Source organism: Furipterus horrens, unplaced genomic scaffold (assembly GCF_987537825.1).
Source record: "Furipterus horrens unplaced genomic scaffold, mFurHor1.1.pri manual_scaffold_10, whole genome shotgun sequence".
NCBI lineage: Eukaryota > Metazoa > Chordata > Mammalia > Chiroptera > Furipteridae > Furipterus > Furipterus horrens.
This window is the reverse complement of record NW_028327180.1, coordinates 66,203,067-66,218,296: the sequence shown is the minus strand read 5'-3', so window position 1 is coordinate 66,218,296 and position 15,230 is coordinate 66,203,067. Positions and strand designations below refer to the sequence as shown.

Below are 15,230 nucleotides of genomic sequence, written 5' to 3'. Positions count from 1 at the left end.
CTCACTTTAAAAAAATATTTTTTTTATTTGTTTGTTTATTTATTTTTAGAGAGAGGGGAAAGGAGAAAAAGAGAGGGAGAGAAATATCACTGTGTGGTTGGTTGCCTCTCACTCGCGCCCCCAACTGGGGACCTGATGTGCAACCTCGTTATGTGCCCTGACTGGGAATCAAACCAGCGACACTTGGTTCGCAGGCCGACATGAAAACCTTACTTTTTTAAGAAAAAGAATTATCTTTAAGTTTAAAACTTTTTTCAAGTTGAGGGGATGATGGAAAGAAAGAAAGAAAAAGAGAGGGAAAGAAGAAAGAGAAGAAAAAATTGTATCTTATTTTAATTGTAACAATTATAATATATGATACTGTAACAGAACCCCTGGGCTGCTCCGATTGAAACAGAACCCATGAGCTGTTTAGTTAGGGGCCCGATTGCCTGCTGCCAGAATTATAACTCTCAATACCAGAGCTTAGTGAAAAGAAAAAGAATTGTTTATTTGCACATAGTTCTCCCTCCCCCTCCCAGACCTGGCCAGTCTTAGGAAAGTCAGACACACTGTTTCCCTACTTCCTAGGCACAGTTCAGCTTTACCAGCAGCTGCCAATCACTCAGTTCTGATTGGGGAGGTCCTTTCTGCGCCGTGGTGCCCTCCAGCTCTCAATTGTAAATTGCCTTCTTCCTGCAAATCACGTGGATCTCCTCTCCTTCTCAAAACCGCATGGCGAGAGCCTCTTAAAGCAGCCTGGAGAGCCCCCTCCTCCAAGCCACATGGAGGGAGCCCGCGAGCTAAAATGTCCGCAGCTCCTTATATATCCCTGAATGTGTCCTTTGACGCAGTGGGTGTTGCAAACAGTTCTGACCATTCACAGAACCCTATGCTGGATCTATAGGCTCCTTCCGTACCATCCCACAGTCCAAGACCCCTCCCATCTTCCTGAGCCTTGGAAATTTCAAAGGGATCTTTGTGCAAGAAAGTTTCCAGCCACTAGCCCCAGGCATGCAAAGGCATCCTGAAAGCTCCTTCCTTTTCTCTGTCTCCCAGCCGCAAACTCTGGGGTTTGTTTTTGGACTCCCCTGTTTCTGTCACAATACGGTAAAAAATAGGACATCTGAGAAGTGCTACAAATTTTTTAGAGACTGTGAATAGTATTTCATGATTATGAATTTGTTTCAGCCTGGAAAAGATCCTGAACCTAGAGATACAAATTTTCAAACAAAGTTAAGCTCTCGGCTAAAAATCAAGGTTCAGCCATCTCACCAGAGGTCTGATCTTGAAAGCAATGCAAGTAAATCAGTTACCAAAGTGCTGCTGCCTCAGCCCCTGGAACCTGCATTGGTAAGCCCTGGTCTTTTACTAACTACTTCTTGGAAAGACTATGAAAAGAAAATGTACTTATAGGAAGATTTAGATATGCACAATTTCTTAACAAATCTAGGGAAAAATGCAGAGACGCTATACTTACAGCTCTATAAAGGTAGATGTTTGTAAATGGGCTGACAGTTGACAATTGGGCAGAGATATTCAGACAGAATTAAGAGTTCAAATGCCGTATTGGCAGGTAATACCTGAGAAATAAAAGCAGGGAGGGAGCAGGACTGGGCAGGAATAGCCTCAGTCTTTTTCCTTTTTCTTTTTCTTTTTTGAAATGCTAGATGGCAGAATTTTATGGTTTTATTATCAAAAATACTATGTGCACGCAAGCTTTCTATTCATTTTCTTTGCTGTGCACCCTGGCATTGGGATTGGGGACCCTGGTGGCCAGCTGGGCTGCTCTGGCCACAGTGGCTTTGTGGTTGTAGAAGGAGACACTGTGAGCCGTCTTAGCACAGTGACATTTGTGCACATCAGCAGCACTTCAAGCTCCTTGACGTTGGGGACCAGGAACTTCTGAAAGCCACTGGGCAGCATAGGATTTTTTTTTAAATTTAATTTATTTTAATTGTTGTTCTATTACAGTTGGCCCATTTCTTGGTGCTCCCCTGACCAATGCTGGGCATCAAGATCTGGCCTTTGAATCTTGGCCCTTTTGTCAGTGCCTCTGGGTTTCCACCAGTTATGCTTAATTTTGACAAATCGGACTGACTGGTGCAAGATGAACTTCTTGGTTCTCTTTTTGACATTCTTGGATTTCACGAGGGTCTTCCTCTCTGCCTTTTGTCTCCCCATCCTCCTTCTCTCCCTGTTCCCCTCTCCCTGCCTCTTTCTTTCCTCCTCTTTCTCCCTTCTTTTCTCTTCTCTCCCTCTCTGTCCCCCTCCCCCCTTCCACTCTACCTATCCCCCTCTCTCTCAGAGTCTTTCCCTCTCTGTCTCTTAAACTCTTTAGCTCTCTGATCCTGTCACTTTCTCTTCTCTCTCTTGATTTGTCTGTCTGCCTCTTTGCATCTTCAGGAAATGGAAAATGAGTCTGTATCCTACTTTGTACTTTCTTTAACTTTGATGTCCTGTAAATGAAAGTATCTATATGTATTTAAATGTATGTACTTTAAACCAGCTATTCTTGCTACGTATTTGAAGAGCTTCGGAAATAACTTATAATTCCTTCCCATAAAAAGTACAGTGTATACTAGGAATTAAACAAATGCTATAACTAAAATACCTTTCTTAGCAGTTCACAAAGATAATCAAAGCACCGTTTCCTAATTCAACTTTTTAATTAGATTTTCTTCCTAAATTAGTAGTGATTTCAACCAAAATATTCTCAAATAGTTGTTACACCACATAAAGTTATCTTGGGAGTTGTTTGACCTAGCTCAAGGCAGAAAATTCTTTAGTTACTTATCTAGTGGTTTAAAATTAATTAATTAATTAAAGAGTGATTCTTTTATTATTTTTTAAAAGATTTTATTTATTTACTTTTAGAGAGAGAGGAAGGGAGGGAGAAAGAGAGGGAGAGGAACATCGATGTGTGAGATATATCTCCTGGTTCCTCTCACACGCCCATAATTGGGGACCTGGCCTGCAACTCAGGCATATGCCCTGACTGGAAATCCAACCAGTGACCTTTTGGTTAATAGGCTGGCACTCAAGCCACTGAGCCATACCAGCTAGGGCTAGTGGTTTAAAATTTAATTAGCAGATTAAGTTTTTATAAATAAGACACATTATTATTTAGTCTGCTAATTTTAAATTGTGTTTTTATGGTATTAAAGTAGTTAATTTCTTTCTGCTATTAAATCCCGTATTTCACAAAACATTGACAGAACACAAATCCCAGTACTCCTAATAAGAAAAACAGAGGCCTGTTAACAAGTACTCCAACGTCACCCACAGCTGGTTTAGAGGTAAGAATTAGTATTTGCACTTTGTAGCATCTATTGTCTTATTCCCCTTCCTCCCTTTTATTCTATTTCTATAACACCAGGGGAACATTGCACATAGAGAATAATATTTTTATTTTTCTATTGCATAAACACACTTCACTGGTAGTACTCTGTATATTGCTATATATAAAAGAAAGGAAAAAGATTAGTATACGGCAACACCAACCTGTCTTGATGTGTCTCTATCTGTCCTTTTCTGTCTCTGACTCTGTTTCTTTGACTGTCATGCTCAGTCTTTTGGCTTACAAAAAGGGTAGATGGATTTAAGTTAATGGCTCCTTATAAATATAAGTTGGATAAAGAATAGGAAAAAATTACATGATGCTATAACTAATAAAAATACCTATTTAAATAATAACTTTAAAGCTAAAGAGTATTATAGTCTTCTTTATACATTGATTTGTCCCCAGTTAAACATGCATTTTTCAAATAACTTATTTCCAAAGTGTCAGCAATTAATGCAGATAAAATTGTTCATCTGTCAAGTTCACAAGAAAATGCTTCTAATGAAATAGTATGTTTTAACTTTCCTTCAATTACTTAAAAATAATTGGTTTTGCAATATTTAACTTGAACAAAAGAGTAATATATTCTTTTGTAGATTGATCTGTCCTCAGTACAAAAAGCATCTTTGGAGGAATTATTTCCAAATATTAGCAACTGTGTTAATTCAGATGAAATTGTTCCTGTGTCAAGTCTGCAAGAAAATTTTTCAAATGAGGTAGTATTTTCAATTTTCCTTTCTATCACCAAAATAAATACTTACTGTTATAGTAGATACTTTGTAGATGAGATACCTTTAAAAATCTGTAACTCTTTTAAGCTTAATATCATGTACATGTGGAGTCTGCTATCAGTTACAATTCCAAATAAAGGATGTTAGGCTGCCCTAGGCAAAACATTTTGCATCCTCTGGACTAGGGTGTATTAAACAATTAGAGGAAACAGTGTTATCCTACTTTGATCCAGAACTCACTTTTTGTCTTTACATATAAATTGTGGTCACCAACCTCATTGTGTTATATGAAAGTACTATGCTCTATTAATAGAGTACATAGAACTCATGGCTCTAAGAGCCGTGGGTGGGGTGGGGAATAGAGAGAGGGGATAAGCAAAAAAAAAGAGAAGAACAGAGAGCGGAGGAGAAAGAAAGGACCAGAGAGAAGGGAGCTGGGGCAGAGATACAGAGGGAAAGAGTAAGACAGAAAAGAGGCAGAATGAAAAAGAATGAGGCAGAATTTCAAGGTTGTGTAGTGGTTCTATGTAGCCAGACCTTGTCAGTGTGATGTTGGGGTGAGGATGGGGATCCAGGTGGTGAGGAGAAAGCTAGAGATGAGATTATAAAGATAAACCAGGGCTAAGAGAGTAAAGGGTCTTATAATCCATATTAAATTATTTGGATTTTTTTCCTCAGGGGAGCCAATAAAGAATTATGAACAGGGGATGATATCAGGTGTTCTATAAAGTTTATTCTGCCTCCAGAGGTAGAGAACAGATTATAAAAGACTGAGACTAGAGGCAATTAAAGGGATAATAACAAGGAACAGAGTAGAAATAAATGAAATAGACTAAAAAGTCAAAGGAAAAGACCAATGAAACTAAGAGCTACTTTTTGAAAGGATAAACAAAATAGAGAAACCTTGAGCAAGAATTACTAAGAAAGAGAGGACTCAACTAAAATTAGAAATGAAAGAGGAGACATTACAATTGATACCACAGAAACACAACGGATCATAAGAGACTACTGTGAACAATTATATGCCAAAACTGGACAGCCTAGAGGAAATGGATAAATTCCTAGAGACATAAAGCCTACCAAAACTAAATCATGAAGAAGTAGAAAATCTGAAAAGATCAATAACAAGTAGGGGATTTAATCAATAATCAAAAATGTCCCAACGAAAAAAAATACAGGACCAGGAAGCTTCACTGGTAAATCCTAACAAACATTTAAAATAGAAATAATACTAATTCTTCTCAAACTTCCAAAAGCTAAGAGAACACTCCCAAACTCATTTTACTATGGCAGCATTACACTAATACCAAAACAAGATAAGGACCCCATAAGAAAAAAAAAAAAAAAAAAAAACAGGCAATAGCCCTGTTGAACATAGATGCAAAAATTCTCAACAAAATAGTAGGAAACTGATTTCAACAATACATTAAAAGGATCATACAGGTGAAGAAAAAAAAAAAAGGATCATACTCAAGTGGGATTTATTCCTGGAATGGAGGATAGTTCAACATTCATGAATCACGAAATGTGGTATATCACGTTAACAAAATGAAGGATAAAAATCACATGATCATCTCAATAAATGCAGAAAAAGCACTTGTGTTTAGTAAACTGTGAGACCATTCTAATTTTTGTTCCTTTTCAGATAACTTGTTTATTTTTCTACCTGGTCCTTTGTAAGTAGAAAACATCCTTTTGAAGATATACTTGAATGGAAGTTTTTTATTAAAATAAAGGTGAAGGGAACAGTGCTTTCAGGTATATTTGTAAATTGCTAAGAAAGTAGATACGATGGATATTAACTAAACTTGAGGTAATTGTTTCATTATATGTAATTATGTCAACATTATGCTCTACACCTTAAATTTATACAGTGTAGTATGGCAATTATATTTCAATAAAACTGGAAGGAGAAAAGGGGGACCTTTAGGAATATGCCAAGGCCTTTCAGTCCTCTTGCACAATATCTTTTTAGTTCAAACATTTTCTAGTATAACTCTGATTATTGTTTAATTTCATTTACTTTCTGTTCTAAAATGAATAATTTAAAACTTTTTCCCCCTTGTGTTTCATTAGTTTCCTAGAACTGCAGCAACTAAGTTTCACAAGCTAGGTAGTTTCTTAAAACAACAGAAATTTATTGTTACAGTTTTAGAATCTGAAATCAAGGTACTGGCCATGTTTCCTCTGAAGCCTTTAGCGAAGGATCCTTCCTTGCCTCTTCAGCTCTGTCAGCCCCCAGCACTTCTTGGTTTGTGGCAGCATAATTCATTATTATCTCTGTCTCTGGCTTCCTATCGCTGTCTTCCCTCTGTGTTTGCGTGACTCTGTGTCTTCATATGGTGTTCTCCCTGTGTGTCTTTAACTGTGTCCAAATTTCCCTCTTATAAGGACACCGGTCATGTTGGATTAAAGCCCACCCTAATGACTTCATTTTAATTTAATTAAATTAGCAAAGACCCTATTTCCAAATAAGGTCACCTTTACAAATACTGCAGGTTAGGACTTCAACATATCTTTTTTTTTTTTTCTTGAGGATCTAATTTAACCCATAACACTTGTTTTCCTATTTTTCTGTCTAATCAGTCCCAAACTTTTTGCCAGTTATCCATGTGGCCTCTCTAGATATTCAGTTGCATCAAGTTTTCCATGAATTTCAACTTACTGAAGAACTCTTTTTTTTTTTTTCTGAAACCTTCTGACCTGTTCTAATACAGTGTGCTTGCTGTATTGTCCTCTGTGATTGGAGCCTAGTTGTGATCTTGGGATCTCCCTGTACCTTCATGCTGGGGATTCACTTGCCCTCTCTCCTGGGTTGGACCTCCTGTCTCCCCCATGGATTTCTCTTTCTGCCTTATTTTTGTGGAGCTAATCATCCATTAGCTTCCCAAGAAAAGGGTACATGGTAACCTTGGGCTGTTGATAGTCTGTATGTTGAGAAAACACTACTTGGGCTAGGAAGGCAAGCTGCTGGAAGCTGACACCAAAACTCTTGGGAGGACTCTAGGGAGAAGGAATACAGAACCCTGCAGGCATACTCCTGGATGTAGTGCCCAAGGTCACTGCTGTTTCTCCTCTGGCATTGGTCTGAAATGGATTTGCAGAAGATGCCACAGAAGGACCACCAGCAGCAACAAGTGGATTTGGGCAAGGTATAGCTCCAAAGGAAGCAGGCACACTTGAAGAAGCAGGCTTGTCTGTGCAGAAGCACCCACTGGCACTCTTCCAAAAACAATGCTGCTAACATTACTTGTGGCAAGTGGATGCATTACTGGAGGTGCTGCAGAGCTGAAAATGCTGTCTAGTTCTGCCAGGGCTGCATACTTGTCTGAAGGAGCACTTGACTAGGAACTGAAGCCACAGAACCAATAAGAGCTTTACTTGTGGCCCCAAAGCCACCCTTCTCCCTGATTGCTGCCTTGCCCAGCACTGAGGATACTGTCTAAATTAGCAGTGCCACATATTTGTCTGCAGTCTATAGACCAGTTTTATTTGTTGAAACTTTATTAACAGCTGATGCTGTTTGATGATTCTGGGACATATTGAAAGTTCCAAAATCAGCACTGGGGGATTTGGGGAAATTATCAAAATGAGCAAAATTAGCATTTACCGATCCAGCACTTCTACCTGTAGTTTGGGGCTGAAAATGAAAGTGACTTGCTGTGGAAAACCTCCAAAATTACGTGAGCCACTAGACTGTCCAAATGCATCAAAATTTTCAAAATCTGCATTTGCAGAATTCTGAGGACCATGACTGTTGAAATATGCCAAGTTAGCAAAATTGGCTGTAGCCATTGACTGAGGAGCTGAAGCAGCAAAGATGTCTGAGCCAAGATTACTTAAAAGATCAAACTGCTTATTTTCGCTGATGTCCTTGAGAGCAGGACAGGGGGCTGACTAGGTGTTCCCTTAAGTGCAGGGCTCTTGCTAAACCTCCTGAGATAAATTTTGGGGGTTTGATCCCAGGTGTGCTGCCTGTGCTGCTGGCAGAGGACCCTGAAATAGATGCATGAACTGATGCCACCACTTTGGCTTGTTCTGGCAAGACATACCATCTTTTCTTTCCATATTTTTGTAGGAACTCTCACTTTTTGTGGATCCCTAGAGTCTGAAATTGCTGAAGATCTACCATCAAATAATCCTAGCTAAATCTGTATACAGACTTCAATTTCCTGTTACGTGTACATGTTGTCATGGAGATAGGTTTCACCCTGAGTGGTGGGTTTAACCTTGGCTGGCTGCCGGAACAGGAAGTACAGAGCAAGGAGCCCTAGGCATGTTCTAGTAGGTGGGCCGTGCTGGTCCCAGTCGAGCACTTTCCCTTGTACAGGAGGCTGGTCATGTCCTGCAGCACCTTCAGGTGCTTTTCCTGCTTCCACTTGGTGCTGGTCACCTTGGTTGTGGCACAGAGGGAGGAGGTCTGTGGGGCTGGGAGTTGGAAGGTGCTGTCCCGGGGACCCGTGGTCCCATGGGCTGCCCTGGCCAGAGCTGCCTTCTTGCAGTCCGCATGTGCCAGCGCCGCCCACGGGGGACCTGGCTGCCGTCCGCCTGGGCTGGGCTGGGCTGGGCTGGGCGTGGCTAACTGACCCATCGCCACACCAACTGGCCCAGCCGGGACAGCCTGAGAGCAGAATCTCAAGCTTTTGACTGGAGCATATATTAATAGATAGGCCTCTTTGGACTGGAGGTAGAGCATCACTTTGTTTATCAGAACACTTCCCCTTTCAACTGCTGGTAATCCCTCGGAGAGCAACCATTTGTTATATACCCTTTTCATAGAAAAATCCGCCAGTCTTTTTTTTTGAATTAGGAAAGAGTAGTCACAAGAAGTGGGAGAGCATCTAGATCTGGGATTCTACTGCTTTCTTTTTATATACGTATAGCATTCATACAAAAGAGAATATGCATAGTTTAAAGAAAAAGAGAGATGAACACCCTTGTGCCCACCATGCTAACAGTGAAATAGAATATTACAAATACCACTCCCCAAAAGCAAATGAGTCTCACCATGATTCCATTCACACTCTCCCATAAGTAACTTATCCTGAGTTTTGTGTCCTCTTTTTACTTCTTAGAACTAAGTCTTTTATTCCATGAACATGATCTATCTCCTCGTTTATTTAGGTGTTCTTTAATATTTTTCAGTAGAGTTTATTATTTTAAATAGAATAATCTTGTATCTTTTGGTTAGACATATATATTTTTTATAAATTACATTTTCTAACGCTGTTGATGAAGCATAAAAAATACAATTGTATATATTTGTGTATAGCCTAAACTCTGCTAAATCTTATTAATGATAATATATGTCTATATATTCTTTTGGATTTTCTATGTAGACAATCATATCATCTATGAGTAATGACAATGTTGTTGGGTTGGTTTTTTTCATGGGATTTGTACCTGGATAAGACCTCCAGTACAACACATTTCATATTTGGATCTCAAAGGAAATTATTTTCAAAGTTTTACTGTTAAGATTAAAGGTTGCACAACTTATTTTATAGATACCTTGTACTAAGCAGGATAAGATGTGGTAACAAACAACTCCAAAAGTTTTAGCAGTTAAATCAATAAAGGTTCATTACTGGCTCATGCTATACCTCCATTGCTCATTATACTTGACAGAGAAGCCATCTTGAATGATGCCAGTGGAAAAAATAAAGCCATAGAGGGTCTTATTACATTGGTAATTACATAAATATTCTGGCTTAGAAGTGACATGCCTCTGCTCAAAACTCATAGGCCAGAAATAGTCATATGGCCTTACTGAACCATGGGGCCAATAAGTGCATCTTCTCCAAAAATCTTTGAGAAACAATACTCAGGACCACCAGCATCCTTTACAAGATTGAGGACTTCCCCCTATTTCTAGTTTGCTATTATGTGAATATGATTTTTATTCTTTTTCTTTTTTTGTATCTGGTGGGTGTATACTTCTATGTTGACAGCCATTTTCCTCTCCACTCTTTGGTGTTATCATTCCACTGCCTTCTGACTTCCATATTGCTATTGCAATTTTTTTGTTAACATCCCGTTGTTTCCTTTCAAGTTGTATGTATGCAGGAAAGGGTTAATTCATCAGTCCTGCATATTCTCAGTTCTCAGGACTGTCCTGTGGCAAGGCTTCTGAGAGATGATAGTGGATTATCCTGCCTGAAAAGAACGTCTTTATGTTGTGAACCACTCAGATAGTTTATACTAACAATGCGGTTTATGGTAAATACCTGTTTTGATACCTCAGTCTTTGGGCCACCTTGTATCAATTTGACCTCTGTGGGGCTGGGGTCTGAGTCAGAGTTCCCTGAGCTTCTCTGGTTGGCAGCACTTTGCATAGAGAATTAATTGCTGTTTATGTGACTCAACTAGTAGAGGATAACTCAAAGCTTGTCCTTTTGGGTTCAGCTCCATACGCCTTTTCTCCTGGACTCCATTGTATGTACCTTTTCCCTTTGCTGATTTTAATCTTTATGCTTCTGCTGTAGTAAACCATAACTATGAGTATAACAGATTTTCTGAATCCTGTGAGTCTTTCTAGCAAATCATTGGACCTGAGGGAGGTCTTGGGGACTGATATATATATTTTTTTCTGGCTTTTTTTTAGTTCTCCTTATACTTGGGTATGCTATAATTTCACGAGAATGTGTACATAAATGGATTAATATTTTCACTTTTTTTTTTTAATTTTAATTTTTCTCAGGCTATTAAGCTTCCTGAATCTGTGGACTCATGTCTCACATCAGTTTGGGAAATTTCTCAGCTATTATCTGTTTTATTCTCTTTGGAATGGTAATTTGCATATGTTAGGCCTCTTCCTTTATATCTTTCAACCTCTTTTAATATTTATCACTTATTTGTTGTATTCTGGGTGGTTTTTTCAGTAATTCTCTCTTTAGCTGTGTCTACTCTGCTGCTTAAACCTTCCAGCAAATTTTTATTTCAACAATTGTATTTTTCATTTCAAGAAGCTCTAACCACCAACTTACACCACACACCAGAATAAACTCAAGATGGACCAAAGACTTAAATGTAAGCCGTGATACCATAAAAGTCCTAGCGGAAAACATAGGCAGGAAAATTTCAGATATCCCACATAGCAGTATTTTCACCGATACATCTCCTAAGGCAAGGGGAATAAAGGAAAAAAATAAACAAATGTGACTACATCAAACTAAAGAGTTTCTGCTCAGCAAAAGAAAACATTAGCAAGATTAAAAGGAAACCAACCATATGGGAAAACATATTTGCCAGTGATACCTCAGACAAGGGATTGATCTCCAAAATATATACAGAACTTACACATCTCAACACCAAGAAGACAAACAGCCCAATTAAAAAATGGGCAAAAGAACAAACACTTCTCCAAGGAGGATACACAGAAGGTCCATAGACACATGAAAGAATGCTCAACATCACTAACCATCAGAGAGATGCAAATAAAAACTACAATGAGATACCACTTTACACCTGTCAGAATGGCCATCATCAACAAGTCAACAAACAACAAGTGCTGGCGAGGATGTGGAGAAATGGGAACCCTACTGCACTGTTGCTGGGAATGCAGACTGGTGCAGCCACTATGGAAAATAGTATGGAATTACCTCAAAAAACTAAAAACAGAACTGCCTTTAGAACCAGCGATCCCACTGCTAGGATTATATCTGAAAAATCCTAAAACCCTAATTCAAAAGAACTTATGCACCCCTATGTTCATAGCAGCACTGTTCACAATAGCCAAGTGCTGGAAACAACCTAAGTGCCCATATGTAGATGTGTGGATTAAAAACCTGTGGTACATTTACACAATGGAGTACTATGCAGCAGAAAGAAAGAAGGAACTCCTGCCATTTGCAACAACATGGATGAAACTAGAGAATTATGTTTAGCGAAATAAGCCAGGCAATGAAAGAAAAATACCATATGATATCTAACCTGTTACAGGAGACTAATGAACAACACAAACAAATGAACTAAATTGAACAAGGAACAGAATAACAGCTATCGGGGGTGGGGAGGGGGAGGGAGAGAAGGGGGATAAGTAAGGGAAGGGTTTAGTCAAAGAACATGTATAAATGACTCATGGACATGGACAACGGGTGGCGGGGATATGACTGGGAGAAAGGGGGGCTGGGTGGGGGGAGCAATGGAGGAAAAATGGGACAACTGTAATTGAAAAACAATAATAATAAAATAAAGATGTAAAAAAAAAGACGTTCTAGTTTCTTTTTCAATTCTGCTTTGCGTTCCTCATAGTCTCCTGCTTGCTCATCCATAAGATTTGAATTGTTAATTTTTTAATCATTTCATACATTGTTATTCTATTCTGATTTGGCAATCTAATATCTTCTGTTCTGAGGGCTTAAATCCACTGTTTGATATTCTTATATAGTCTTATACATGGTACCTTGATTCCTGATGAGTTTGGTTCTTTATTGTTACAATGAAATTATAGGAGGAGGTAAAATGTATTTTGTCCATCATTTCTGCTTGGAATTATTCTGGGCTGAATCTTGAATGACAACTCTGACACTGCCCCTAACCCTGATTGTTTACTTTCTTGCTCTTATTTGATAATAATCCTGTGGACCTAAATTGGGGATCATATCATCCTAAGAGTATTTGGATCTGTTTATTCTACAACAGCTATAGCTAGAATTGGGTATCAACCTGGGGCCACTTTAGCCCCCTTTAAAGATTTTGACTTAATGTGGGAATCACAGCTTCAACAACTTCCTTTTTCCTGCTGGCCCATTAGTAGTGTTCTTGTCTGAGTCAGTCACTGTGTCCAGGGGCATGGAATACATTGATTGGCTAGGCTGGGTGTTATGGTCATTTTGGGACTCAGGAGTATCCTCAGCTCCACCCAATCCATATGGAGGGGATGGTATGCAGCCTGGTGGAATGAATACGTTCTCCCAAGAGAACTAGAAGTACCAGAAGGATGAAAAATGAATACTGGGCTGGAAAATTGCAAATATTCTCTACTGAGGATGATATGGAATTTTACAATAGAGAAGATTTCTATATAGGCTTTATTTAAAGTGAGAGGAGCCCTGCCTTGACCAACATGGCTCAGTTAGTTGAGCATTGTCCCACAAAGTGAAAGATCACTGGTTTGATTCCCAGTCAGGGCACATGCCTGGGTTGCGGGTTTATACTCCTCTCACATCAACATTTCTTTCCCTCTCTTCTCTCCCTTTCCCTCCAGAATCAATAAAAGAAAATAAGAGAGGATCCCTTGATAAATACATGTCTCTACTTTTGTGTTCTAAGAAACAGATAAATCACTTTTGAAAGATATGGTATTTCTTTATTCTAGAGACTCTCTGCTTAATGGGAAATTGTTAAAATTACATGAGTTGGAAAATCAAGGAAATCTAGTGTTTGACTCAGAATTAAATTTAAATTGTTTTTTTAATTCAGTAAATCTTGTAAACACTCTCTCCCACTTTGAAATGCTTGAGTCTCAACTCTTATCATTACTTTCTCTCTGTCCTTAAATAAGTTATCCAATCTCTCAGAATCTTAAGTTTTCTCATTTTACAAATGAGGAAAATGTAATCTGCCTTGACTGTTTTTTGTGAGTATTAAATAAGTAAATGTTTTAATACCAATTAGTTAGTGTCCATAGTGGACAAGCATTTCATAAATGCTTTTTATGAATATTTATAAAATACGGATATTAAGAATATTTGCCTTTGAAATAAAAATTCATATAAATATAGGACCTGAAAGAATTATTCAGTATCTGCTTTTTCTTCTTTTTCAGGTTCCTTCAAATATATCAGAAATATGTTGTATTATTAGAGCATCGCCAGGAACTAGACAAGTGAAAAGTAAAGATATTATTGTAAAAAAGAAGAAGTTTTCTCTTCCTAAAGATATTCCTCAAGGTACTGTAGTATGAATACAGAGCCTACTTTTAAAAAGCTATAAACATGTTTTCATTGTAAATTCCTTATGTATAGAGGAAGTTCAGTTATAAATTGTATTCTGAGAGTTCCTGCACAAATGGAAATAGTAAAATTATAAGTTTGGTCAGGTTTCAGAACCTCGTTAAAATAATTTTTTTAGATTTTATTTATTTATTTTTAGAGAGAGGGGAAGGAAGGGAGAAAGAGAGGGAGAGAAACATCATCAATGTGTGGTTGCCTCTTGCATGCCCCTGACTGGGGATCTGGCTTGCAACCAAGGCATGTGCCCTGACTGGGAATCAAAACGGTGACCCTTTGGTTAGCAGGCTGGCACTCAATCTACTGAACCACACCAGCCATCGCTAAAATAATTTTTTAGAAATCAAATACTTCATTTTTTAAAAATTAGTTATTGCCATTGATTTAAAAATGTATTTAAGACAATTCCTCTTACAACTATTAGAAATTTAGTGTTGTCAGATTTTATTTTTAGTAGCATTCTTTTTAATGGTATTTCTGCATTTATTTAACATTGGCTGAGCACTTTCTCTGTGAAAGGCATTGAGCTAAGCACCTTATTATATCTCATTTATTTCTCACTATGACTTTATAATAGATAAGATTTGTACTATTATCCTCATTTTATATATTAAGAATCTGAGGCTTAAAGTAGTATGCAATTTGTCCAAAGTCATATTTATACCAAGTGGTAGAAAGGAGTTCAATCTTTCTATCTAAACTCCAAGTTTAGGTTTTTCTCTACTTCCTTCACTGCATATCAAACCCTATTGATCCTTGTCCCTATTTTTCCCACAGAGCCTGTTCTGAGCACTGCTTAAATCCACAGAGATATTTTTCTTTCTGGGTTCCTTGAATTGTTAATTCAGTGCTACTCATTTGACACTTAATAATATACTACTACCTGACAGAATTTGTAATGCTTACTTTTTATATTCTTCAGGTTATGAAGTTTTTAAGGATAGAGACCACATAATAGACTTCTATTTCTATCCCTGATAACATTAGCATAGTCATGGGGAATAGTAGATACCGTATCAGTCCAGGTTCTACCAAAGAAACAGAACTAGTAGGATGTAAACACATACTTCAAGGAATTGACTTAGAGCAATTGTAAGGTCTGGCTAAAAACTATAGGGCAGGCTGGAGGCTCTGGGGCAGGAGCTGATGTTAATGCAGTCTGCAGGAGGAATTTTTCTTCCTCAGAGAAACTTCAGTTTTTTTTTAAGGCTTTTCAGCTATTTG

At 38.2% G+C, this 15,230-nt stretch overlaps 1 protein-coding gene and 1 pseudogene across 1 annotated transcript in view; one reads left to right on the top strand and one right to left on the bottom strand.

Annotated features, from left to right (window-relative positions):
- MEIKIN (meiotic kinetochore factor) overlaps positions 1-14,984 on the top strand; it is a 53,457-nt gene extending 38,473 nt beyond the window's left edge. Inside the window, 4 exon segments of the mRNA XM_090290235.1 lie at positions 3,198-3,278; positions 3,919-4,038; positions 13,823-13,946; positions 14,929-14,984. Coding sequence (XP_090146361.1) covers positions 3,198-3,278; positions 3,919-4,038; positions 13,823-13,946; positions 14,929-14,984 — 381 coding nt within the window.
- LOC150000534 (arf-GAP domain and FG repeat-containing protein 1 pseudogene) lies at positions 7,057-8,644 on the bottom strand (annotated as a pseudogene).
- Positions 14,985-15,230: the final 246 nt, after the last annotated feature.